The 27744-nt window shown below is 41.5% G+C and overlaps 1 protein-coding gene across 2 annotated transcripts; it reads left to right on the forward strand.

Annotated features, from left to right (window-relative positions):
* LOC138972732 (uncharacterized) lies at positions 1–26591 on the forward strand. 2 transcript variants are annotated; one of them, XR_011457731.1, is made up of 6 exons: positions 1–157; positions 1692–1753; positions 15504–15746; positions 17212–17328; positions 24176–24546; positions 24627–26591. XR_011457731.1 is itself a non-coding variant. In XM_070345389.1 (5 exons), the coding sequence occupies exons 1-5, from the start codon at positions 128–130 to the stop codon at positions 24309–24311; spliced, it is 588 nt and encodes a 195-aa protein (XP_070201490.1). In that variant the 5' UTR covers positions 1–127; the 3' UTR covers positions 24312–26591. The 2 variants fall into 2 exon arrangements, 1 of the variants encoding a protein (XP_070201490.1); XM_070345389.1 differs by having other exon boundaries at positions 24176–26591.
* The last annotated feature ends 1153 nt before the right edge of the window (positions 26592–27744 follow it).

Below are 27744 nucleotides of genomic sequence, written 5' to 3' on the forward strand. Positions count from 1 at the left end.
AATCATTACCCAAAACAGGATACAAACTCGGGTATAAAGTCTGTTCACTGTCTGAAATTGCGTGCCACTCTGAAGTTGCTGCTCGCCCATTAACACAGAACTATTTAGCTTCACTATATCAGGCAAGATGTCTACGATCCGTGATGTTGTTATCCTGGTGAGTAATGGTTCGCATAACCGTTTCTTTGTTCTCCGTTGATAACACACATAGTTTATTAAAACGTTTTTGGGCTGAATCAGAAGCAATCATGGCATTGTGTCTTTTCTCCAGGTGGTTTCACATTATTTTGCTTAACATTCAGCTCCGGTACAGGGCGAAATTAGTTGCCTAAACCTTGCAGTTTTTCTTTATACCATATTATTTCGTGACAGAGATCATGGATTTAAGAAAAAGAAGTCAGACTCTATAGCATAATGCAATTCTCTATATGAAGGGAATGCGTTTCGGGAAAAAGAAGAACAAGTTACATAGAATAGATATAAGAATAGATGTTTAAAAAGCGTCTGGAATGTCGAATGATTTTGTGCATCATGTTGATGACAGTCATTTTCATGGTAGCAACGACGTGTTAGAATATAATGGTACTCCAGTCGGTACTTTGTGCATTTCAAGATTAGTTTAGATTGCGCTGCATGAATAATAACAAGTCGCGTAAGGCGAAAATACAATATTTAGTCAAGTAGCTGTCGAACTCACAGAATGAAACTGAACGCAATGCCATTTTTCAGCAAGACCGTATACTCGTAGCATCGTCAGTCCACCGCTCATGGCAAAGGCAGTGAAATTGACAAGAAGAGCGGGGTAGTAGTTGCGCTAAGAAGGATAGCACGCTTTTCTGTACCTCTCTTTGTTTTAACTTTCTGAGCGTGTTTTTAATCCAAACATATCATATCTATATGTTTTTGGAATCAGGAACCGACAAGAAATAAGATGAAAGTGTTTTTAAATTGATTTGGACAATTTAATGTTGATAATAATTTTTATATATTTAATTTTCAGAGCTTGTTTTTAATCCGAATATAACATATTTATATGTTTTTGGAATCAGCAAATGATGGAGAATAAGATAAACGTAAATTTGGATCGTTTTATACATTTTTTTGTTTTTTTTACAATTTTCAGATTTTGAATGACCAAAGTCATCAATTAATTTTTAAGCCACCAAGCTGAAATGCAATACCGAAGTCCGGGCTTTGTCGAAGATTACTTGACCAAAATTTCAACCAATTTGGTTGAAAAATGAGGGCGTGACAGTGCCGCCTCAAGTTTCACGAAAAGCCGGATATGACGTCATCAAAGACATTTATCAAAAAAATGAAAAAAACGTTCGGGGATTTCATACCCAGGAACTCTCATGTCAAATTTCATAAAGATCGGTCCAGTAGTTTAGTCTGAATCGCTCTACACACACACACAGACACACACACACACACACGCACATACACCACGACCCTCGTTTCGATTCCCCCTCGATGTTAAAATATTTAGTCAAAACTTGACTAAATATAAAAACATCAATATGGGTCATCACAATTCAAAATGTCCATTGTTTATGTGTACGTCGATGATAGTATTGATGAGGTCAAAGATCATGGAATTGATGATTAATACGTACGCGTCAACTTTTAATACTGACAATTCTGTGTCGTAGCTTTATTCGTAGATTTTTTTAATTTTCTTTTCATTTTAGGCTGTGTTCTCCGGCGTTGTAGGACTGTGCTCAATTGCCTTCAGTCAATGTGGGCCTAATAGGTAAGTCTCTGTCTGTTTGTTTGTTTGTCTGTCTGTCTGTCTGTCTGTCTGTCTCTCTCTCTCTCTCTCTCTCTCTCACTCTCTCGGTCTTGGTCTCTCTCTCTCTCTCTCGGTCTTGTCTCTCTCTCTCTCACTCTCTCTCTCTCTCTCTCGGTCTTGGTCTCTCTCTCTCTCTCTATCTCTCGGTCTTGTCTCTCTCTCTCTCTCTCGGTCTCTCTCTCGGTCTCTCTCTCTCTCTCTCTCGTCTCTCTCTCTCTCTCTCTCGGTCTCTCTCTCTCTCTCTCCCTCTCTCTCGGTCTCTCTCTCTCTGTCTTGGTCTCTCTCTCTCTATCTCTCGGTCTTGTCTCTCTCTCTCTCTCTCTCTCTCTCGGTCTCTCTCTCTCTCTCTCGGGGTCTCTCTCTCTCTCTCTCGGTCTTGGTCTCTCTCTCTCTCTCTCTCTCTCTCTCGGTCTTGCTCTCTCTCTCTCTCTCTCTCTCTCTCTCTCTCTCTCTCTCTTGGTCTCTCTCTCTCTCAATTTGTGCGAGTGTGTGCGAGGATGCGTGAAAGAGAAAGTGTATAGTATGCTTCCATTAATAAGCTCACTTTTGAATTTGTGTGTGTGTATGTTTTGTTATACTTTTCCCTACATGATTGTGTTGTATTTGATTTTTTGTTATTATTCATACTTGTTCTTCGTTTCATGTGTGTATTATAGTAGGGATTAGCTGTAAGAAAGGACCATATGGACCTAATGCTATCATCCCTTGGTAATACAGTTTTCGAGTTCGAGTTCTCTCTCTCGGTCTCTCTCTCTCTCTATCTCTGTTTGTCTGTCTCTAATCTTACAGGGTTACCAACACAATTCCACCCACTAAGATGCAAACGATGTGTACATAAGTTCAGCGAATTATCTGATAATTGATTTAAAACTCATGCAGATACATGATCATTCTACAGGGTGACCCAAAAATGGTGGCCAGTAAAACGCTAATGACTTCTAATTTGCTTCAGCAATTCACTTCATATTTGGTGTACATTGCCTTGAGGTATGGTCAGATAAGTTAAAACAGTTTAAAGTTAGTGCGTGAAATGGTCCGAATTTTATGCGCTTTCGAGAAAACAATTAGAGAAAACAATTTCAAATTCGGGGATTGACTCAACAGTATGAGATTTGGCACTTAGCGATTGCCACGCTGACCCGATTTTAGCCCTCTAAATGTTTACCTGCTGGTTTTTCTGCAAGGCAAAAACCATCCTCATACAATATATGATTAGAAACACTGAGCAATTACGTAGAGGTTACATGCCGAGTCTCAGTGATTATCAAAAATAATGGTCGAAGTTAGCGGATCATGAAAAATGCGAGCTTTAGCAAGCTTTTTCATGACCGCGAACTGAGACCATTATAAGATGTTTGATGGGTTGTTGACAGACCAGCTTTTTTGTCGGTCCGAGGGGGAGCATATCGTCTTTTGTTTCATATTTATTGACCAAGGCCGAAGGCCGCGGTCAATAAATATGAAACAAAAGTCGATATGCCCACCGAGGACCGACAAAAAAGCTGGTCTGGCAACAAACCATCAAACATCGTTTTTGTCATCATTTTGGTGGTTCAACATTAAGTGAAAAATTAACACAGGGAGCCATGGTTTGAAACGCGAGTTCTGTTATTATAATGCATGTTCGGGGCCCCAGCACGTTGTTCAAAGCTGGCGTGCGAAAGCAACTTACTGTGTGTGATTTGAGTTTATAATGTTGAGACAAGTATGTCAGGTTTGAGGATGCGAAGTTCTGTAGGTTCCGACTACAGAGTGGTGTGTGAAACCAACAGTAAGCGCCTTTGAAACGATAGTGCCCACATGTTGCATTCGAGCGATGGTATTGTCGTATTTCAAACGAGGTGATTTGCTTGCACAGTCAGCGTTGACCATCTCACAACAGATCTGTTATGTGGATTATCGTGCGACGTTCGAGTCGGGGGCAAGGAATCGCAGGAAGCAAAGATGAGTCTTTTTCCATTGTCACCTTTCTTTCCGGTTGTTGGTGCATAATAATATTGTGCGGACAAAATGATGCGACGGCGAGTGTTTTTTGCCTCCAAGATTTTGTGGTGTGGGTATTGTTTTGCTCGTTTCATACCCACACCAAAACCTGAAACACACTCCACCCCACCCCCCCCCCTCCCTCACAATCAGCGGTCCATGAACACAAACACTGTCACACACAAATAAATGATCAAGTTACCCCCCCCCCCCCCCAACCCTTCACTTGCACACCTGCAACGCAGACGATCATATTATTGATTAAATATTCATATAGGTCAGTGTTGGGTTTTTTGTTCGTGTTTGTGTTATTGCAGAATCGGTTATCTCTTATTGCTACACGTGTCTCTTCATTACGTTTCACCATCGCCCTACCACCCTGCCCCTCTTGGTATTCCACGACTCGGTTTTCAGTGGTAAATATTAGTAATCGAATATTGAAGCTACGTTGAGTCAAAGGTCACAGAAGATTTGCATCGTGCAGCACTGCACGAATTGGGTCAAAGGACACAAACGATTTGCGTCGTGCCGCGAAGCAAAGATAATCGCGATCTTGTTTCTCATTGCCTCTCTGTTTTTGATTAGACTTGTCATTCTGCTTGCTCGGCTTTGTCAGATGTCTTCATTTCTTGTTGCTATGTTCTTTGCTTTTTTTGTTATTATTTTTTTATTTGCGCTTAGTTTATCGATACAACGTCTTGTGCACGGGTCAAAATGTGTGTGTCAGGGGTCAATTGGTTTGACTTAAACTTGACGTTCTCTCCAAACAGAGATACACGCACTTCATGACTTTGAGAGAAGATAAAACATATCGATAGGTTTCATTTGTTTGCGATAAAGCATAAATGTATGACCTTTGATGAGGTAGTTTTGTTTTTTGTTTACATTTGCCAGTTTGCCAGTTCGTATTTGGAACTTGGCGAAGCAGTGTTGTCTGTTTAGGTCTGGGGAAACGCCAATGAAAAGAGCCGAAGAATCCTCGAGCGTTTCTATTGGGTTTGCTTTTGATTATCCATGTAATAGGGCTTCCTGCAACTATGGTAACCGGGGATTTATTCCCCGGGGAACATGAGATTTATTTCCCAGGTGCTTGTGAATGAAAACTCGTGAAAATGATGACAATATTTTTTATAATCACTGAGACGAGGTGTGTAACCTCTTTATTCCTCCTTTCTTCAGTTATTCAAAAAAAAGAGGAGGGTTTTTGCAAAAGTTTGATCGAATCCTATTCACTCAACCAGTCAACCTGCGCAGGCGATCGATTAATGCGCGGTTGTATAGTTCCGTGCAAATCATTCCATTCTGTTAACACATCTTGTCAGTTTTCCTATTTTGGACTAAAATCAAGTACACAGATATGCTGTTATTCTGCTGTGGCGGCAAAGGCAGATATTGTGTGTTCTGTGTATGTTTTGGTATCGCTTAGGATAATGTTCTTTCGTCAAATGGGACTAGCAGACGAACTTTTGCACCCGTGTTCCAACGTTAAAAACTGTATGAAGTTCAGTTTTCTGGGGAAAATAGTGTATGAAACCGCTTTATGTTGTTTAAATTGATGAGATGTGTGCATTTGGTTGCGTGTGATCTGTTTATTAAATGAAATATTGTTGAAAACTGACCGTAAGATTGCAGTCTGTTGTCGAAGAAACTGAGTGAAAAGAAGGGGAACTACTCTTGTCGCTAGACAAAGTATGAGTTACTTGCTTGGGAAATTGCTTCTGATGAACGTTTGAGCACGGCAGATCTAGATTCAGAAAACAACCGAACTCATGGATTTTATATGGAGATTCATGTGTTCAGGCCTGTAGTTGTTAATTTAAATGCGGTATGTTTGTATTGTTTGCTCCAGAGATGTATACTTCGTACATTAGAGCGTTCGGAACTTTTCAGTCGCAAAAAGTAGTACCGAAACAGAACAACTTCTCAACCCATTGCACTATCGAGGATTCAGGCTGTTGCTGGGTCGTTATTTGTTTGGTTGCTGGGTCATTATCGAAAAATAACTAGCTCTACAAGTTTACAGAGGTAAAGAAGCAGAGGGGGGAATAAACGAGGGTTAAAGTCGGATGAATGTGGTCGCTGCTCAGTGTCAAACCTGTTACTTTTGAGTCAATATCCGAATCTGAAAAAGATTAAAAAAAAAAATTTAAAAAAACTACTTCATTTACACACTGTGCACTGATAATCACATGTCTCAAGCTTATGTATACCAAATATGACGCAATTCGCGGAACAGATACGGGAGTAATAAGCATTTAAGTGGGTGGCAACTTTTGGGGGGTCAGATTAGCACCCAAAAGTTATATGAAGGCCCGAGTATACAATAAACCATGACCGTCGGTAACCTGATGACAGCAATAACAGCCAGGATCAGGACAATCCCCATAGCAGAATTCGTAGAATACCCGGGGTATTTAGTCCCAAGAAATGCCGACATTGTGCCCGAAACTGGCTACGCAATTTAAGGCAGTTCGTTTGTACCGGCACCTTTCCAGCTCGCTGGTTGACTGCTTTCAAATTTCTGCTGAAGGGGCATGATAGGATTTTTTGTGTGTCAGTGTTCTCTACAGTCTCTGGTTTCCCTCACTCTGTTCAGCGAACGTAAATAATTTCTCCTTTTATCCTCGCACCCAAAGGACATGTATTAGGTTCTACTTCGTATATTCAGTGATATGTTAAAATCTTAATTCATCGGCTTAACAAAGCACTACGGCGTACCTTTAGATTATGAAACGAAATGAGGCAGAGCGATGTTTCGAGATCAAATAACCAAAGGGAAGTAAGCGCTCTATATGCATACGACAAAGTCGCTTGTTTATTTATATGCTTGTTATTCTCTCAGGTGTCATGAGAAAGGTTCCGTATAATTCTCACTCACACCGTTACACATGTCGTATGCATATAGAGCGAGTACCTTCAGATGTAGAAGAAGAAGAAGAAGAAGAAGAAGAAGAAGAAGAAGAAGAAGAAGAAGAAGAAGAAGAAGAAGAAGAAGAAGAAGAAGAAGAAGAAGAAGAAGAAGAAGAAGAAGAAGAAGAAGAAGAAGAAGAAGAAGAAGAAGAAGAAGAAGAGGAGGAGGAGGAGGAGGAGGCTCCACTTCCAGTATCTTTAAAATAAAAGTCACGTTACTGCAACTGGGTGGCCGAGTGGTAACGCACTTTCGCTCGGAAGCGAGAGGTTGCGAGTTCGACCCTGGGTCAGGGCGTTAGCAATTTTCTCCCCCCTTTCCTAACCTAGGTGGTGGGTTCAAGTGCTAGTCTTTCGGATGAGACGAAAAACCGAGGTCCCTTCGTGTACACTACATTGCGGTGTGCACGTTAAAGATCCCACGATTGACAAAAGGGTCTTTCCTGCCAAAATTGTATAGGCGCAGATAAAAAAATGTCCACCAAAATACCCGTGTGACTTGGAATAATAGGCCGTGAAAAGTGGATACAGCGCCGAAATGGCAGTCAATCTACTGGCCGATGTGAATGCGTGATATATTGTGTAAAACAATTCCATCTCACACGGCAGCGCCTTGAGTCGTCTTGTGTGGTGAGATATGTGTGCGCAATATAAATTCTCGTATTATTATTATTATTATTAGTTAAGTAAAGCAATGTCAAGTTCGTTTCCACTGGTACACAGTTCTGAGAAAAATCCTTATCTGTGTCTGTCCTCTCACCTTTAATATACATAGAACATTTATTTCTTGATGACACGGCCACGAATTCGTCGGAAGTGTAGCCTATCTCACGTTGAACGCAGGACCATATTCCCGAGTAGAACGTTGTACAGCTGGGCCCGTATTCTTGAAAAAGCTGCAACATTTTGTCCTTTAAAGTCAAACTGTCGTTTAACTACCGCCCAGTATTTATTTTTACTGCCCAGTAATTATTTATTTTCCCCCGGTATTAACGTGTGTCTGGCGGAAGGTCGCCAGCTACCAGAATTGGTTATTTTTAGAATAGGAGATTTCTCATGCTAGCTCCTCTCTACAAACAATATTTGAAAAAAAATTATTCTTGAAAAAGCTGCAACTCATATACTGGCCTGTAAAACCACTTACGCTCAATAAGTCCGCCAACTGCTAAGTGTTATTTATGAAACACCAGTAAGTCCTTACCGGGTTGTCTCCGAGCTGTAAAGTTAGAGGACCCACCCCCCTCCTGTAAAGTCGCTACCTGTCAGTAACTTCACCAACACTGTCCATTAAAACCGTCAAGTTTGAATAAATCTTGTTCAAATATTGTTCGTAGATTTATGTCCCTCATGGACACACATTGGTGTCATTTAAGCATTGCGGTCAAATACGAGATTCTGCTCGCGAAAGATTTCAACCGATGCTCGATTATAACGGCGTGTTGCGAAAGCGTGCTAGCGTCTTGTTTAATGCAATACAGTGTCGAGAATTTGTTGTCTGATTCCGTAGCCGAACGGTTATCGAATTCGCCTGATGCGCGATTGAGTCGAGATCAAATCACCATCAGGCCTTACTTTTTGTCATTAATTTTGTTTGTTTTTGTTTATTTTCTTCGTGTGCAAGAGAGTACGTTGTAATATCAAAATGGATTTTAAAAATTAACATTTTAACATTTTTGGTTAACATGATATTACTGTTATCTACCTTGTACATACGCCCACCCACCCTATGCACCAATTTTGCCCAACAGTGGGGGATGGGCGGTTAATAGGTACTATACCCTTGGCAGGAGCGGTTCCTTAGCTAGAAAAACGATATTTTGGTCATTTGCCATAGAAGTGTTCAAAGGATGCGTTAATGCACAAAACTCCCCCCCTCTCTCTCTCACACACACACACACACACACACACACACACACACACACACACACACACACACACACACACACACACACACACACACGCACACACACACACACACCCGTGAATCAACCTCTTCAGACATCACTTCCCGCCAAAGATGAAGCTTTGAAGATGAAGACCATTGTTGGAGCAGTCCGCGGTACAAACCATCAACAACTGTACGACGAGTCAGGCTTTATTTCACTCTTAGAGAGGCGTACACGTCAAAAATTTATATTATTTCACAAGATTGTACACCGTAAGGTGCCAAGCTACTTACTTGCAATATTACCACCATTAATATCAACTAATAACCCATATCGCCAGCGCAGACCTTAAGATAGGAAAGTTCCATCGTTTAACACTGAATAAAACAGAAACTCATTTCTCCCATCTTCAACACATCTCTGGAATTCTTTACCAGACAACATAAAACTTAGTGAGTCCCGAAGTGAATTCAACCTCTTTTTGTCAAAAAACGATTTAACAAACTTTATCAATAAACTAATATGTTAACCAAAGATTAAACAAAAACATTCCTGCCTAAAATTATTTTTTTTTAATCAATTTTGCTATTATAACGTACTCTTTTGCACATGAAGAAAATAAACAAAAATAAAAATGCCAAAGAGTAAAAATAAAAAAAAACTACGGGCAGATGGAGATTTGTACACGACTCAATCACGCATCAGGCGAACGAGAGAACCGTTCGGCCACGGAATCAGTAAAAAAATAAATTGATACTGTAATGCATTAATTAAACAAGACGCTAGCACGCTTTCACCACAAGCCGGTATGATCGAGCATAGGTTGAAATCTTTCGCGAGCGGTATCTCGTATTTGTCCGCAATGCATTGGTGCTTAAATAACACCAATGTGTGTCCATGAGGGACATAGATCTACAAACAATATTTTGTCAAGATTTATTCAAAATTGACGGTTTTAGAGGAGGGGTATGGGTCCTCTAACTTTACAGCTCGGAGACACCCGGGTAAGTCCTTACCGGAGTTTTATAAATAACACTTAGCGGACTTATCGAGCGGAAGGCCCAGCTCAGGTGGTAGAGCGCTGGACTTGTGATCGAAAGGTCGCTGGTTCAAATCCGGGCCGGGACGGACACGCGTCAACTTCATGTGCAGACCCAGAGACGGTATCAATCTCCCACCCCCGTGTCACCACAATGGCACGTTAAAGATCTTGGTCATTCTGCCATAAGTGCAGATGGCTGATACCACCTAAACACGCATACATCAAAAGCCGTGAGGGCGTAAAAACTCGAATCGTATAAACCAATAGACCTTTTTCGTATAACCTTTGCCCCCAGCGTTTCGACCAATCAGATTTTAGGGCACGGCAGCCTCTCTCTGATAACCGGAACAAGGGGGCAATAGGTGCCCGGCCTGAAATACCTCTTTCACTTTCGATGCTCAAAGATAACTTTGCCAGAGGATTACTTTGAGAAATTCTGCAAGAAAACGGATTATCTTGTTCAACATGAACAAAAAGTCAAGGACATGCACGAAGGTATGGTTTGAAACGGCTATTGGTGGTATATGGACGAAAGACTTGGCGAACTTCCCTTGCATAAGCGAGGGTGCATATCGCTAGCGCTACGTGTCATTTGTCATTTGTGCTGAGTGTCATTTGTCCTCCGTGTCATTTGTGCTACGTGCTGCTATCGCTACGTTGATTAGTGCTACAAATAATTCGTCGATGAGTCGCTATCATTCGTTCATTATCACTACGTGTCGACAGCACTACATCTTTTAGCGCGACGTGTCATTATCGCTACGTGTCAATACCACTACTTACTGACGACTCTCTCTTTATCATTTTTTCAGTCTCTCGCTCTCACTCGTGGTTTGTGTGTGTATATGTATGTCTCAGTGTGTATGTATGTGTGTGCGTATGTGTGCGTGTGTCTGTCTGTTTCAGTGTGTGTGTGTGTGTGTGTGTCTGTGTGTGTGTGTGTGTGTGTGTTTGTGTGTGTGTGACTCTCTCTATCTCTCTCTATCTCTCTCTTGCTCACTCGCTCGCTCACTCACTCTGTCTCTCTCTCTCTGCCTCTCTCTCTCTGCCTCTTTCTCTGTCTCTCTCTAGAGCTCTCTCTCTCTGTCTCTGCCTCTCTCTCTCTCTCTCTTTCCCTCTCTCTCTCTCTCTCTCTCTCTCTCTCTCTCTCTCTCTCTCTCTCTGTGGCCTTAATAATAAACCATTCCGAGTTCTGAGTTCTCTCTCTCTCTCTCTCTCTCTCTCTCTCTCTCTCTCTCTCTCTCGCTCTCTCTGAAGGAATATTTTGTTGTTCCTTTCAATTTGCCAGAGATTTGTAATTTTCGGAAGAAAGTCTCTGCATGATTTTCAGTTGTTTCTTTCGGATTTTGATATTTTTAGAAAAAAGGGCTTTGTTTTTGACTAATTGTTAGACAGTGTTATGGCATATATTTGTAAATGGAAATATTGACACAAGGTATAACCGAGGATATTGAAACCTTTTCTTCTCTCCCAAATTCTTTTATGAAATGAGAGGGGGGGAGAGAGAGAGAGGGGGGGGGGGGGGGGGGATTGACAGACAGAAAAAGCGCGAGAAAGCGGAAGAGAGAGACAGTTAAAAAGGATGGAGGGTGCTTTTTATTTTATGGTTGGTTGGTTTTAGTTCTTAATGCACTGTTTTTGACAATAGTTTTCATTCGGTAAAAGCCAAATTCAATTACCGCTCTCTCTCTCTCTCTATTCTCTCTCTCTCTTCATTACACACACACACACACACACACACACACACCGCACACACACACACACACACACACACACACACACACACACACACACACACACACACACACACACACACACACACACACACACACGTACACACGGTATCGTACACACAAACTCACACACAGAAAAACATCCGTGTATGTATATACGGTATCATGCGAGAGAGAGAGAGAGAGAGAGAGAGAGAGAGAGAGAGAGAGAGAGAGAGAGAGAGAGAGAGAGAGAGAGAGAGAGAGAGAGAGAGAGAGAGAGAGAGAGAGAGGTAGAGAGTGGGGAGGGGGAAATCCAAGATTAAGGGTGGGTACGAAGTCAACGTAGTTGGCATCGCTGATAGCCGTGCCATTGGTTTAAACAAGTTTATTCAGTAAATTCCATTGGTACTATTACTGCATACATGAAATAAGGAACATGGAGCACAACAAGCTAAGCTTATGAGCGTACTCTTAAAAGCAAATGAAATTTGGCGGACGATTTTAATATAACAAATTTGAAATAATGTCAAAATAATAATGGTAAATTATGGTAGACAAACATGTAACAATAAAAGTGAAAACAAAACCAACAAAAAACAAACAAAAAAACAATGCTAAACTAACAACAGTACTCACACGCGCTCGCACACTCACTCGCACACACACGCATACAATGACTTCCACATGGTTGAAAATAGAATACTACCAGAACAAAGAAATGTAAACAGTACTGCACATGGTGGATGAGATAAATGCATTCATTATTCAAAACGTTTGCTTAATAAGATAAACCTGAATAACTGGTCAAATATCAATGCATTTTCGCTGTCTGACTTGTCTCTATTGCCATACAAAAAATCATCAGCGGTTAGCAAATCATAGTTGGGCAGTGTTGACAAGGTGACTTCACGTATTTGAAGAGATAAGGGGCAATGAAAAATATAGTGCTCCGCATTTTCAACAGGATAACCACAAGTGCATGACGGGTCGGGAATTAAATGTCTGTCAAATAGATCACTATTTAGATTGCTGATCCTCAATCTCAGTCTGCAATGGATAATTTCTGATTTTCGATCAGATGTGTATCTATACGAGGGAACAACAGAATCATCAGAACTAATACGTTTTTTAAATAACCCAATAGAATCAAGTTGTTTTACAGTATCTGGAAGCTCATTCCACAGGGAAGTCGAAGACAGAAAAAATGACTTTTTATACAATTCAGTTCGAGAGTGGGGAGTCTGTCTGTCAAGTGGTCTTCGTCTATGGTAAGGGTTCACAGAAGCAACGAGAGGAGGCAGACTTTCTAGTAAGTATGGTGGCACGCGTGCATTAACTAATTTGAAATACAAAATCAATTTGTGTCTTTTTCGCCTCTCCTTCAGTGTTGTAAATCCTGAATCATCGTACAATTTTTGGTGACTCGTGCCACGAACTGCACCTATAATGGTTCTTATGGCATCAAGATGCAAGTTTTCTAATAAAGTAGCTAATCTGTCAGAACAGTTATCCCAAATGACGTCAGAAAAATCAAAATGGGGAATAATAAAAGATTTATACATAAGTTCAAGTGCCTTTCGGCTAAGGCGATACTTATAGGACCGAAAACATGAGAGAAGAACACGTACTTTAAATATAATTGACTGAACATGTGATTCCCATTTGCAGTCGCTCTGAATCAGTACACCAAGATGTTTGTGAACGTGGTTTTCTCTCAGAACTGTTCCATCAAATACAAGAGGAAGGGTTTCAGGCATTCTATTTCCAGAAAAGGTCATCAAATCTGTTTTTAAATTATTGAAATTAACTTTCCATTTTTCCGCCCAGTGTGCAATTTTGGCTAAGTCTGCATTTAAGATCTGTGTCCGCGTGTTTGCATCATTTAGAGATAGATACAAACTGGTATCATCAGCAAAAAGTTTAATGACAGATTCGATATTAATGACAATATCGTTAATGTACACAAGGAACAACAAGGGCCCCAGAACAGAACCTTGGGGAACACCTGAACAAACACGTCCGTATGTCGATTTCCTGCCTTGGATAACAACGGCTTGTAACCTGCCTGTCAAATAATCTTCAAACCATTTTAATAAAACACCTCTTATGCCTATAGCATATAATTTATGCAACAAACCCTTGTGCCACACTCTGTCGAAGGCTTTTGATATATCACAGAAAACAGCCTGAGTCATCAACTGCTTATCTAAGGATTGACAAAAATCGTCATACATACTCAACAACTGAAAACTAGTTGAATCACCAGGAATAAACCCTGACTGAGAAACCGTTAATAAATCATTCTCTGTGAGATATCGAAAAACATGGGCTTGAACACATTTTTCCAATACTTTTCCAATGCAACTAAGTAATGAGATCGGACGATAGTTACTGCAGTGTTCTTTTTCACCTTTCTTATAAATGGGATTCACATGAGCTACTTTCCAAATTTTCGGAAACTTTCCCTCAGCCAACGATCTCTGGAAAAGGGTTGCAAGCGGATTTGAAATAATACAAGCAGCAAGTTTAAGAAGTTTATTGTGAACCAAATCAGGACCTACTGCTTTCCTAACATCGAGGTTGTTTAGAACAGCGTACACCATTTCGGTAGTTATCACGAGAGGACTAATGGAAATGGGCTCTTCTTCAACTGGTGGAACGTCATCATCATGACCTTGTATAATGCGACTGTCGTAGAAATGCTTCATTAAAAATCTCGGCTTTGTCCTCTGCAGAGTAATACACAATTCCATTGCTTTCAATCGGCGGAATCTCATTTGTACTCATTCCTTTCTTTTTCAAAAAAGAGTTGACTACCTTCCACCAGTCTTTATTGCCAAAATTATGAGGTGACAATATTCTATTTTCTAGTTCCCTAATGTGCTCTTCTTTCCTTTTTCTTATAACATCAGTCAAATTATTTCTCAACCGTCGGAAAAGAGACCAGCACCATACAGTATCCAGACGTTTGGCTAATGCGTGAATATATTGCTTTTTCCTAATCAACTTTTTGATTTCCTCGGTGATCCATACAGCATCGTGTCCGTTCATTGTCACTACCTTTACAGGCATACATTCTTTAGCTATCATCATTAACTTATCGGAAAACATTTCAGCGGCGTCATCAATGGATTCTAAATCGACTATATTATTCCAATCTACACTTTCCATATCTTGCAACAACTTGTCAACATCGATTTTGGAATAATTATATAGTGTTCGTTTGAATGAACCACCCGACGGTAAGTCATAATTCAAATATACAAAAGGACACGAGTGGTCACTGCATACAGGTGGTAGAACACCAACTCTTTTTACCAAGTTAGGACACGGAGTTAATACCAGATCAATTATAGTTGACGAGGTATCGGTTATTCGAGTGGGTTCTGATATCAACTGAGATAAACTGTTTGTGTTCATTAATTCCCGCAGATGAAACGGGGGGTTAACAGTACAATCAGCGTTGAGATCACCAAAGATAATAAACTTATGTGGGGTATTCATGGCAAGTTGAACGGAATCGTTGATAAGAAGCCAATGGTCGACGGTTGCACTCGGTGGTCTATAAAACACACCAACGAGAAGAGTATCTTGACCCATTGCCAGACACGAAGTGACTCGAGCAGACTTTTCAATGGCACGACAAACCCCTGTCGTCGGATTGCTTGCACCCATCGCGTCCTTCGCTGTTGCGCCTTCGCACTTGCACCCATCGGAAAGCCATACAATGACAAATTCTGTCCACCGTATTTCTCTTTCTTCATTCCACTGTTGCACTTGCAGTTGCAAACACAACAGTTTGCCTCGTCGTCGCCGCACTTGACTTTGCACCAAGCCTCGTTGTCGATTTTTCCTTTTGCCCCTTAGTTCCGGTAGATCTGACAATAAACTTCACAGCGCATGCGCCAAAATTTAAGTGAAAAAGGTCCATTCATGTCCAATATAGGCAATTAAGACCTGAGTTTTTTTTCGAGCGGAAGTGGTTTTACAGGCCGGTATATGAGTTGCAGCTGTTACAAGAATACGGGCCCTGGTTGGTCAAATGTTCAGATGCGCTGGTTAGTTAGCCCACTCTATTCCCCTTTTATTTCTCCCCTCAAGGTTTTTCTTTTTCTGCTCTTTCTTTCACACCTTCTGTTTCTCACTTTCCCAGTAACCATAAACGGCATTGTTTGCAGTGTCTCTGCGCTTCACACCACCAGCTTGGAGCACGAGGGCGTTATCAACCGGTTCCCGGGCTTCTTCAGAGACGATATAGAAGAGGAAGTGTTCGAATGGGAATATAATAATGTCCCAGACCAAGCCAACCTCCCTGACGATGACCGCTGTGCAAAAACTTCGCATTTCTGCAACAACAGCCAGGTGCCGTATTGCAAGACGGATAACAAGCACTACTACACTCACAATGGCTGTTGTCGTTCGTGAGTTGATTTGGGATTGGGTGCTGTAGCATAACTGGTGTGTGTGTGTGTGTGTGTGTGAAAAGTCGTCTTTGCGGTGTGCGTGATTGAGTGAGCGCATGCGTTTGTATAAATGTGTGTACGTGTATGTCTGTGTGTGTGTGTGTGTGTGTGTGTGGAGGGCGGCCGGGGTGGGGGGTGGGGGTGGTGTCATGCGTGAGTTTTGTGTGCTCGTCTGTCTGTTATGTATTTTGTGCTTGTCCATTTTACATTTCGTCGAAACATAGACTCGGAATTGAGACAAGGGTTGTCATGTATGTGTATGTGTGTGCGTTTAGAGCGATTTCAAGATAACTCCATTCTGATCATCATCGCTTCACATTTAATTTTTTTTATTTTTCAGTTTCACTCGGCCCAACAGATTGATTTTATGTTTTGATATCGCTTCACGCGTCTTGTTAGGTGTAAGATCCTGACTGCGTTATGGTTTAGGGCGTTTTTACATTTAGTCAAGTTTTGACTAAATGTTTTAACATAGAGGGGGAATCGAGACGAGAGTCATGGTGTATGTGTGTGTTTGTGTGTGTGTGTGTGTGTGTATACGTGTGTGTGTGTTTGTGTTTGTGTGTGTGTGCGTGCGTGTGTGTACGTGTGTGTGTGTGTGTGTGTGTGTGTGTGTGTGTGTGTGTGTGTGTGTGTGTGTGTGTGTGTCTGTGCGTGTGTAGAGCGATTCAGACGAAACTACTGGACCGATCTTTATGAAATGTTACATGAGAGTTCTTGGGAATGATATTCCCGGACATCTTTTTCTTTTTTTCGATAAAGTTTTGATGACGTCATATCCGACTTTTTGTAAAAGTTGAGGCGGCACTGTCACACCCTCATTTTTCAATTAAATTGATTGAAATTTTTGTAAACCAATCTTCGACAAAGGCCGGACTTTGGTATTGCATTTCAGCTTGGTGGCTTAAAAATTAATTAATGACTTTGGTCATTAAAAATCTGAAAATTGTAATTACATTTTTTTTTATAAAACGATCCAAAATTACGTTCATCTTATTCTTCATCATTGTCTGATTCCAAAAACATATAAATATGTTATATTCGATTTAAACACAAGCTCTGTAAATTAAAAATATAAAAATTATGATCAAAATTAAATTTCCGAAATCGATTTAAAAACAATTTCATCTTATTCCTTGTCGGTTCCTGATTCCAAAAACATATAGATATAATATGTTTGGATTAAAAACACGCTCAGAAAGTTATAACGAAGAGAGGTACAGAAAAGCGTGCTATGCAGCACAGCGAAACCACTACCGCGCTAAACAGGCTCGTCAGTTTCTCTGCGTTTTTCACGAGCGGCGAACCACGGTCATTGTGAAAAAATTCAGTGCGTTCAGTTTCATTCTGTGAGTTCCACAGCTTAACTAAATGTAGCAATTTCGCCTTACGCGACTTGTTTCTTTTTGCGTTTATTTTACAGGCACACAGTGTTCAAGCATTATTACAAATTGCCCTTGGCAGTGCCTGGACATAATGCAGATGTTGAAGTGGCTCAATTCGTGAACTACAAGCAGTATTTTTCCATCCAGGAATGCTGGTGAGTATATTATGTGAGCGATTGTGTAATCCCAAATCTATCAACATTTTACACGAGATTAGAGAATCATCCAAGGTAGAAACATACCTTTTAAAAACAAGGATTTCTTGCCATTTGTCAAACTTGCAGTCGCGGCAGATTTATTCAAAATGAGTATTCCCTGTTAACACTCTTAAAATAACAAGTAATGTAAAGGATGTGAAATAGAGGATACTACATGGCTTGCTGTGTCGTACCACATTTACATGAGTTGCCGCTCTCCACTCTTCTGAAAATGACGACTAGGCAGTAAGTGGTACAAAGCTCGTCATCTTAAATGACTAATCCTAAGCAACTTGAAACCGTTAAACCTGACTAGGGTACCTGGACCCTTGAAAATTCTCTCTAATCTGAAGTTTGATAACAAAGGGGAGTAAACACTCGAAATACAGACACACATTTATGAGTTTAAAAGGAACGAGTTTTCTTTTCACTTGAGATATTAAGAAGCATTTAAATGAACATGCAACTGTCATCTTTTTGTTGTTGGCGGATATGACTGAAAGAAGGATGAAAGTCGCTTGATCATTTCAGTGGTTGTTTCCGCATAACTCTCACATACTCTTTTGCTCGTCCTATGTCTTGAGAGCGCTTACCTACCTTGGTTTATCAGATATGACCGAGTTGCTTGTCCTCTCTAGTGTCCAGGTGTCAGGTTACAGCCAATTCTGGTTCTGCGGCGGGGAAATATCTCAGTCGGTAGCGGCGCTGGCTTCAAGACCAGTTGTTGCTTCCGGCGTGGGTTCGATCCCCACGTTCAGCGAGGAATTTATTTCCCAGAGTCAACTTGACTTTGTGCAGACTCTCCTCGGTGTCTGAACACGCACTTAAGCTCGGAAGCGAGAGGTTGCGAGTTCGACCCTTGGTCAGGGCGTTAACAATTTTCTCCCCCCTTTCCTAACCTAGGTTGTGGGTTCAAGTGCTAGTCTTTCGGATGAGACGAAAAACCGAGGTCCCTTCGTGTACACTACATTGGGATGTGCACGTTAAAGATCACACGATTGACAAAAGAGTCTTTCCTGGCAAAATTGTATGGGCATAGATACACACCACACCAGGCGGCCGCGGCCGGCATTCGAACCATCGATCTTCCGATTAAGAGGCCGACGTCTTACCACCCCGCCACAGCGCCCGTCACTCCGTTTTTGATAAGCTTCTTTAGTTTCCTGGTGTGCTTCAAATAATGCTCTCATCAACCCGAAACAGATAAATCTAAAGCATATTTTAGTTAGTCTGACTTGTACACTAAGTTGTTTCATGTTATTTTGAAGTACAGGAGGCTTTTTACAGTGATTCGTGAAGGCCGCTTCACTGGCTCCTAATATGGACCATTTGTGATTTTTTTCGGTATTCCATTTTTGCTGAATGTCTATAAAAGCTATTTCACTCTAATTAGGCCAAACGGTTAACCTAAAAGAGAAGAACTACCAAACACAAAATGAAACTTCTTCGCAAGAAAACAAGCTAGTTATCAGCATGAAACAAACAGTGGTCCATATTAGGAGCCCTTCCCCTACCTTGTTAAATGAAACACACTCACACTTTTCCATGTCGTTCGGCGTGAAATTGACAGTTTTTCTTGCACTATACTGAGGGCCCCAAAGGGGGGGGGGGGTATCATCACGATCACGGGAAGGGAAATTTTAGCTTTCACGATCACAGTTACCTTGATTTTTGTTTTCGCGATCACAAACACCTTGACGAATAGAGGATCATAGAGTGATACAGCTGTGAAAAATGTACGTTGAAAATAAAATGCTTTGCAATAATGCCCATCACGATCACGAACACAAATGACGATCACGATCACGAGACTTGATTTTTTTGTCATCACGGATCACGGGCAAAGTCCCATCACGATCACAGAAATGGAAATTTCGGCAATCACGGTCACAGAAAGGTCAAAAAACGCCAATCACGATCACGATTTTAAACCCTTTGGGGCCCTCTATACTTGATTGACGATTATAATCTGAAAAGAGAACCTACGGTACGCACAATAGCAGAAGTGTAGTGCGTCCCGGGACCCGCTCGTTCTACGAGTGCGTCCCGGGAACCGCTCATTCTATCAATCAATCAATATCAATCATTCAATCAATGAGGCTTATATCGCGCATATTCCGTGGGTACAGTTCTAGGCGCTCTGCAGTGATGCCGTGTGAGATGAAATTTTATACGGCCAGTAATCGCAGCCATTTCGGCGCATATTTACCTTTCACGGCCTATTATTCCAAGTCACACGGGTATAGGTAGACAATTATTAACTGTGCCTAAGCAATTTTGCCAGGAAAGACCCTTTTGTCAATCGTGGGATCTTTAACGTGCACACCCAATGTAGTGTACACGGGGGGGGGGGGGGGGGGGGGGGGGGGGGGGAGTTCGGACACCGAAGAGAGTCTGCACACAAAGTTGACTCTGAAATAAATTTCCGCCGAACCTGGGATCGAACTCACGCTGACAGCGGCCAACTGAATACAAATCCAGCGCGCTACCAACTGAGCTATATCCCCGCCCCGTTAATATGAGGCTTATATCGCGCGTATTCCGTGGGTACAGTTCTAAGCGCAGGGATTTTTATTTTTATTTTTTGTATACAATTTATATCGCGCACATATTCAAGGCGCAGGGATATATTTATGCCGTGTGAGATGGATTTTGTTTTTACACAATACATCACGCATTCACATCGGCCAGCAGATCGCAGCCATTTCGGCGCATATCCTACTTTTCACGGCCTATTATTCCAAGTCACACGGGTATTTTGGTGGACATTTTTATCTATGCCTATACAATTTTGCCAGGAAAGACCCTTTTGTCAATCGTGGGATCTTTAACGTGCACACCCCAATGTAGTGTACACGAAGGGACCTCGGTTTTTCGTCTCACCCGAAAGACTAGCACTTGAACCCACCACCTAGGTTAGGAAAGGGGGGAGAAAATTGCTAACACCCTGACCCAGGGTCGAACTCGCAACCTCTCGCTTCCGAGCGCAAGTGCGTTACCACTCATTCTACGTTACGTGCGTCCCGGGACCCCGTCAAATAATTTCTAGTTCGTGATTTCGGCTTCTAGTGCGTATAGAACGCAGGAACGCGCACTTGAGCCCAATGCATAGCCCCTCCATAGGAGCCTAAATTGATGACATCACTGCAATAAAGTCTGTGGACTCCATAAAGTCTCTTATTTCTAATCATAATGCATGGACCGCGCATAGAGCCTTATGCCATCCATATAGTTATAGCAGGCCCCTACTTCCAATAAGAGTTATGGAACCGGCTATTGGAGCGTTTAAAATGGCGGCTGCTTTCATGCCGATTCAGGATGAGAAGAAATTTGAGAAGCAACCGGATCTTTCTTGACCGCCTACATCCACTGAATCGTTACGACGACGTGGAACTGTACAGAAAATTCCGCTTTCGTCGGCAGGACATTCTTGCAATCACGGATGAACTGTAAGAGCAACTCGAACTGCCGAATCGAAAGGGTGCATTGCCGCCGGTTCTGCGGGTTATCTTGACTTTGTAGTCGTGTTTGGGTCAGTTTTTACGCATGTGGATCTTTTCAAGATGTGTGTGGCGAACTGATCGCGGTACATAATGTCACGTTTCACTATATCACATAAGGTGATTATGAAACGGTTAGTTACTTCTAACTAACTAACCACACCACGATCCACTCTCGCAGTCATACAATTAAATAGAATCAACAAAAGTATAAGTTTCAGACGCCTGTTTATGTAATAACTCGCCACCTCCCTCGAGACTTCACTCAAAATAATGTTCTCTTTACGTTCAAAACGTAAAAACAATTGATCACTGACAACAAATGTCAGTTAAGTGTAGAAAATTATAGTAACACGCTGATCCCGTGTAAAGTTAGGAAAATATGTCTGATCTGCCTAAAAGTGCTAATTTATGCAGGTGTCACACACCCCACGCTGTCACCACTCGAGTATAATCATGAATATCACAGATGACTTGGTGGTAATAAGGGTGCATAAGACATGGTGCAACTTAGCTTTTTGCCACTGAGTGGGCGGCCCGTAATTAGTTCATAGTCTCCACAACTGCTCCGTCGAATGAAGTGAAGGTTAGCGTGGCGACGAAGCAGTGAACAGTGGAGACATCAGGAGCCACACCCAGTCGCTGGTTAGCTGGTTAGCCGGTTAGCTAGTTACATCACTTGTCGTAGCGTCCCGCAGATAACAGCATCCCGCAGATAGGCAGCAGAAACGTTCCGTTGTAAAAGACGAAAGTAGAAAGGCTGCAACAAAAAGCATTGTGCACTAAACATGCCAAGCTACCCCTCAACCTCCACCTTTAAACATGTCATCTTTACATATTTCATCGAGCACGTGGGCCTGCACAAACGAACTTTAACAACAACAAATCAGCTATTTCCTTCCTTCTCTCCATATCTGCAAAAACCATATACAGATTAGTATTTCAGCGTCACAAAGAGCAAATTATGCGCTAACCTGGAAAGAACAACAGAGAGTATTTTATTCCACAAACACAGACTCGTCAACAGCGTTAAATAATGATTTATTACCTCAAAAGCCTATGTAGGTAGCACTCTCATTGAAGCGAAAACCGCTTCCTCCTTTGAATGGCACCTGTTCGTCAACAGCGATACCCCATTCACCCTCTTGCCGAAACCTTTATGCGGTGAAATTCCTTTCACGCACGGCGCAGAGAATTTGACGACCCGTCAACGTCAGACCGCATGTGAACGGAGAGAAAGTGGTCTCAAGCTGTAGTTTCCTGAAGCCCCCCTGTGCATGCAGAGCGGCGCGTTGAATATCAATGCAGAACTCAAAGCGATGAAGTCCATCAAACTAGCAGGAAATATAAGACACCGACCGTTCTCCCCAGCGCTGAGTTTTCGAGTGTGTAGTTAACATGTCTCAGACAGACAACCTTGACAAAATCACGTGACTCACCTTGTCACTACCCCAGTTCAGTTATCGACAATTCTGCCTCGACAGCAGAAATCAACCCCGTGAAATCCGTGCGACACGAAATTCTCGTGCTCGCTATGCATGGTCAGCTAAAATCTGCCGTAGCCCAGACTCACGCACAGGCGCTTTCTGTCGCAATTCGAGAAAGGCACCCGACAGAGTTACTCTTCCTCGAACCATGTCACTAAATCGTGACCATGTCACTAAATCGTGACACATAATGACAATGATAATAATAATAATAATAATACGGGAATTTATAACATCAAACACAGCATGCATAACCAGCAAGAGAGTGACTTATACCTTTATGGCGAGGGTACCGGAATGGATATAGTTTCCAAACCACGAAAGCCAAGTTTTATCACGGGACGGGCTTTCCGGCCAAACTGTCTGCGGCAAATGGTGTAAAACTGACCCGCCGCGAAGCATCACAAAGCTTGACGCATGCGCAGAGACACAGGATGACGGGGAATCCCTTCCACTATCTACGTGTTAAAAATAGAGCCGCTCTTAGTTAGGCCTATTGCAGGCACTATTTGTCCCCATGCATGCGGACCGCTGAGTTCTATAGTGCGTTTCATAGCTATGCGCTCCACAGCGCTATGAAATCCTAAAAGTATGGAGGGGCTATGCATTCAAGCCCCTATCTATATTCTCTCTTTTACTAAGTGGTGTCTCTATTTACAGCACTAACTCCGCTGTGCTATATTCTTGTCTTTCATGCTGTGCCACTTGCATACACTTTCACTGAATGCGTGTTAGTAGAGGTTACATGCTGATTCTCAGTGATTATTAAAAATAATGGTGGAAGTTAGCGGATCATGACAAATGCGAGCTTTAGCAAGCATTTTTATGACCGCAAACTGAGACCATTATTTTTAATATTCACTGAGACGAGGTATGTGACCTCTTTATTCCTCCTTTCTTCTGTTTTTAAAGGAAAAAGGGTGTTTTTTTTTCTCTAAAGTTTGACCGAATCCTATTCACTCAATCAGTCTACCTTGCGCAGGCGATGAATTAATGCGCGGTTGTGTAGTTCCGTGCAAATCATTCAATTCTGTTAACACTTCATGTCAGTTTCCCTGTTTTGGACTAAAATCAAGTTCACAGTTATGTTGGTATTCTGGTGTGGCGGTAAAGGCAGATAGTGTGTGTTCAGTTTATGTTTTGATATCGCTAAGGTAATTTGGTTTCGTCTAATTTAGCAGCAGACGAACTTTTGCACCCGTGTTCCAACGTTAAAGTGTATGAAGTTCGGGTTTCTGGGGCAAAACAGTGTGTGGAACCGCTTGATGTTCTTTAAATTGATGCGATGCGTGCATTTGGTTGCATGTGATCTGTTTATAAAATGAAATATTGTCGAAAACTAACCGTCAGATTGCAGTCTTTTGTCGAAGCGACTCACAAAAATTTGAAAGGGGAACTACTCTTGTCGCTAGACAAAGTATGAGAGTTACTTGCTTTGGGAGTTTGCTTGCACTCATAAGAGATCTGAAGAGAGTATCTCTGTACTGTTCGTTAGATTTGAATTTAGAAAATAACCGAACTCAAGGATTTTATATGGAGGTTCATGTGTTCAAGCCCGTAGTTGCTAGTTTCAATGCAGTATGTTTGTATTGTTTGCTCCAGAGATGTATATTTCGTACATTAAAGTGTTCAGAATTTTTTATAAAGTAGTTCCCACAATGTCTAGCTCATGGACCGGTGAGCCATCGATGATTCAGGCTTGTTGTTGGGTAAGTGATTTTGGTTGCTGGGTAAGTTACCGAAAAAATAACTAGCCCTACAAGTTTACAAGGAGAAAGAAGCAGAGGGGGGAATAATGTGTCTTCTCTATGTCTACAGCCAATGGGCCGATTGCGAAAGAGAGTGCACGTGCAAACAGATCGACTACGTGGTAACAGCTATCGTGAAGATGAATGGCAGATACAGTGGCGAGTGGGTGCGTGTGCCAGGCAGCTGCCTATGCATTAATTATTGAATCCTGAAAAGCTCCACTCATAAGTCGATTAGTTATGAATCAGGACTCCCCACGGTCGCCCCTCCTAGCTGGGACCCCCACTTTGACTTTTTAGAGGGTCCATGGACCCCGTCGGCGGAGTTGTAGAGGGTCCCAAAAATCCAGGGGCCTAAAGAAATTTAAGCCCCCCCCCCCCACCCCTAACGGCAAAGCCATTTAGTGATTTTGTTTATTGAAATTAGTTTAATTTAAATATGTGTAATGTATTCTTTCTTTTCTTTTTCTTTATTTGGTGTTTAACGTCGTTTTCAACCACGAAGGTTATATCGCGACGAGGTGTAATGTATAACTTGTGGGGTCCTGATTTGGCCTATATGGTCCGCTGGACCCAAAAAGCAACAATCAATCAATCAATCAATCAAAGCCATTTAGGGCATGGAAGACGGAAAAAATCCGGTGTTGTACAAAGAGAAATGAAATATAACTGGTATTGCATTTCAGTTGGGTGGCTTAAATATCAATTAATGAGTTTGTGCAATTAAAATTAAAGTTTTAGCAATTGATCCAAAAAACACACATTCCTATGATACATTTAGATTAAAAACAAGCTCAAAAAAGTAAAAATATGAACATTCTAATTAAAATTAAAATGTCAGAAATCGATTTTAAAACATTTTCATCTTCTACCTTGTCAGTTCCTGATTAAAAAAAACATTACCCAATATTGCCGGACTGTGTGATGATATCGAAACAGACCAATAGCAGAAGATATTATCACACAGTCCGTCAATGTTAGATATATTGCTATTTCTCTGGACATTTTGTGTTCACTGTTAAGAAATTACAAGAGTATTTGTCTCAGTTTTGGCTGTTCCATATCCCTCCCTCTGATGATTATTTCTTTTTGTTCACTCTTTTCTTGTACTGTCCAGTATTTCCAAATGTCTTTTCTTTCAAAAAGTAATTAGTCACTGGCTCAACTAAATTCTGGGATAATTACATTTTCATATATATTTGTTTGTTTTTAAATTGAAGTGTCCTTGGTTTTGAATTGACCAATGGACCAATTTTGTTTGTTTGTTTGTTTGTTTGCTTAACGCCCAGCCGACCACAAAGGGCCATATCAGGGCGGTCCAATGGACCAATGGAAATCTACGTAACATATGAAATAGCAATATATTATATGTTTTTTTGGGATTAAAACCAAGCTCATAAAGTTAAACAGAATATAGATACAGAAAAGCTCGCCATCCTGCTCAGTGCAACCACTACTGCGCTATTCTGGCTGTCATTTTCACTGCGTTTTCATCGTGCGGGGGACTGATGAAAAAATAATGCAGTGCAGTTTCATTCTGTGAGTTCGACAGATTGACTAAATGTAGTAATTTCGCCTTACACGACTTTTTTTTTGGTTTGTCAGACTCGCAAAATATGTCACACAAAAACAAGTTGTACATGTATATCAGATATGCAAACAAAATTAATTGTCACGGACAGAATGGTATGCAGAGTTGTTTTAATAGAACCAGAATAACATATAGCCCCTTCTAAAGGTAAGAGATCCGTTTTTGATCCGGTCGATTTTTGGAGAGTGTAACATAATGCCTGCGGCAGGTGAAGTCAAACATGCAAAGTGTTAAGAATAGCCGAAACTGGTTTGTTTTTAAAAGCAAAGATAGTATGGATCTGAAAATCAAAAGGGACGTAAGCGCTCTAAATATAGACGACCTGTTCAAGAAGAGTAAGTCAGAGTTATGCCGAACTAATCTCCTGCCGCCTGAGGTTATATAAGTCGTATATTTCAAGACTCAAGACTCAAGATTTTACTGTCCATATGAAAACAAGGAAAATTGCCATGCAGTGTCAGGCGATTACAGACATAAAATACATCACATTTACTAAGAATTAAGAATTGCACTAAAAACCATTTACACAGATAGTTCACAAAGGATTACACCTGTCATGCTTTTCCTTGTATAAATATTACTTACATTTTAATATAACTTCTTTATTTTTCTGCTGTAGAGTTTTTGTTTCGTCGAACATGCGTTCTTCGCACAGAGACGTGTCTGCTGTTCCAGCAATGACCTCTACAGACTGCAATCAATATGCAGTACAGCTTTTCCTGACTAGTTTCGCATGCTTATTCTGATCAAAATCATATGCGCAAGTTATCAAGCTGTTTTGCATAACTAATTGATGATGCCATGAATTTAGACTTGACCCGGAAGGAGCGAAATGTACATGTTTCAATATTTCTCGTATCCAAGTGCTTTGTAATAAATATATACCACAGTAAAATTGGTGTTTTACTTGTCTAGAAGAAATCGGAAATACAACTTAAATGTGTGTGTGTGTGTGTGTGTGTGTGTGTGTGTGTGTGTGTGTGTGTGTGTGTGTGTATGTGTGTGTGTGTGTGTGTGTGTGTGTGTGTGTGTGTGTGTGTGTGTGTGTGTGTGTGTGTGTGTGTGTGAATGAATATAGGCCTATGTAGGTGTGTATTTGCACGCGCATGTGTGCATACGAATGTTATTTTCAGGAGAGAAATAAAGGGTGGGTCGAAATGAGTGTGGTTGTGTTGGTAGGGGGAAAACATACACACAAACAGTGTGGATTTGTTTGTGCGTCTGTTCGACAAAGACAAAAGGAGAGGGAGAGAGAGAGAGAGCTTTATTACTCAATAATGGAGTCTTGCAATGTGTCCAGCTAAAACTAAGGCATAAAGATGGAGACAACCTAAAAACAGACAACCGTAAACAGACACAAAGAAAATGTATAGATGTCAACACAAATATACAATATTACACAGTACTACATTACCAGTAAGGATATATAAACTTTAATCAAGACGAAAACATTCAAAATTACATGTCAGTATAAAGAAAGTGAAAAAGCCATGCATATATGGGCGTACATCTAAAGAAAGAACACACACACACACACATACACTCACACATACATGCATACACACACACGCGTGTGCGCGCCACACCCCCCCCCCACACACACACATATACACAAACACATTGCTCATCGTGTTTGAACGCTCTCACATGGCTGCGAATTCTAAATTGTCGATCCCAAAACGCTTGGCTGGTATTGTATAAATCAATCGATACGGGATAGTTGGTGATTACAGGTGTTTGAGCCATGGCAGTCTGTGGCTTAGACGGGCGCAGTGGCGGGGTGGTAAGACGTCGGCCTCTTTATCGGAAGGTCGAGGGTTCGAATCCCGGCCGCGGCCGCCTGGTGGATTACCGGCCGCGGCCGCCTGGTGGGTTAAGTGGGGAGATTTTTCCGATCTCCCAGGTCAACTTTTGTGCAGACCTGCTAGGGGCTTATCCCCCTTCGTGTGTACACGCAAGCACAAGACCAAGTGCGCACGTAAAAGATCCTGTAATCCATGTCAGAGTTCGGTGGGTTATAGAAACACGAAAATACCCAGCATGCTTCC

The sequence above is a fragment of the Littorina saxatilis genome, linkage group LG8, assembly GCF_037325665.1.
Source record: "Littorina saxatilis isolate snail1 linkage group LG8, US_GU_Lsax_2.0, whole genome shotgun sequence".
In the NCBI taxonomy this organism is placed as follows: Eukaryota; Metazoa; Mollusca; class Gastropoda; order Littorinimorpha; family Littorinidae; genus Littorina; species Littorina saxatilis.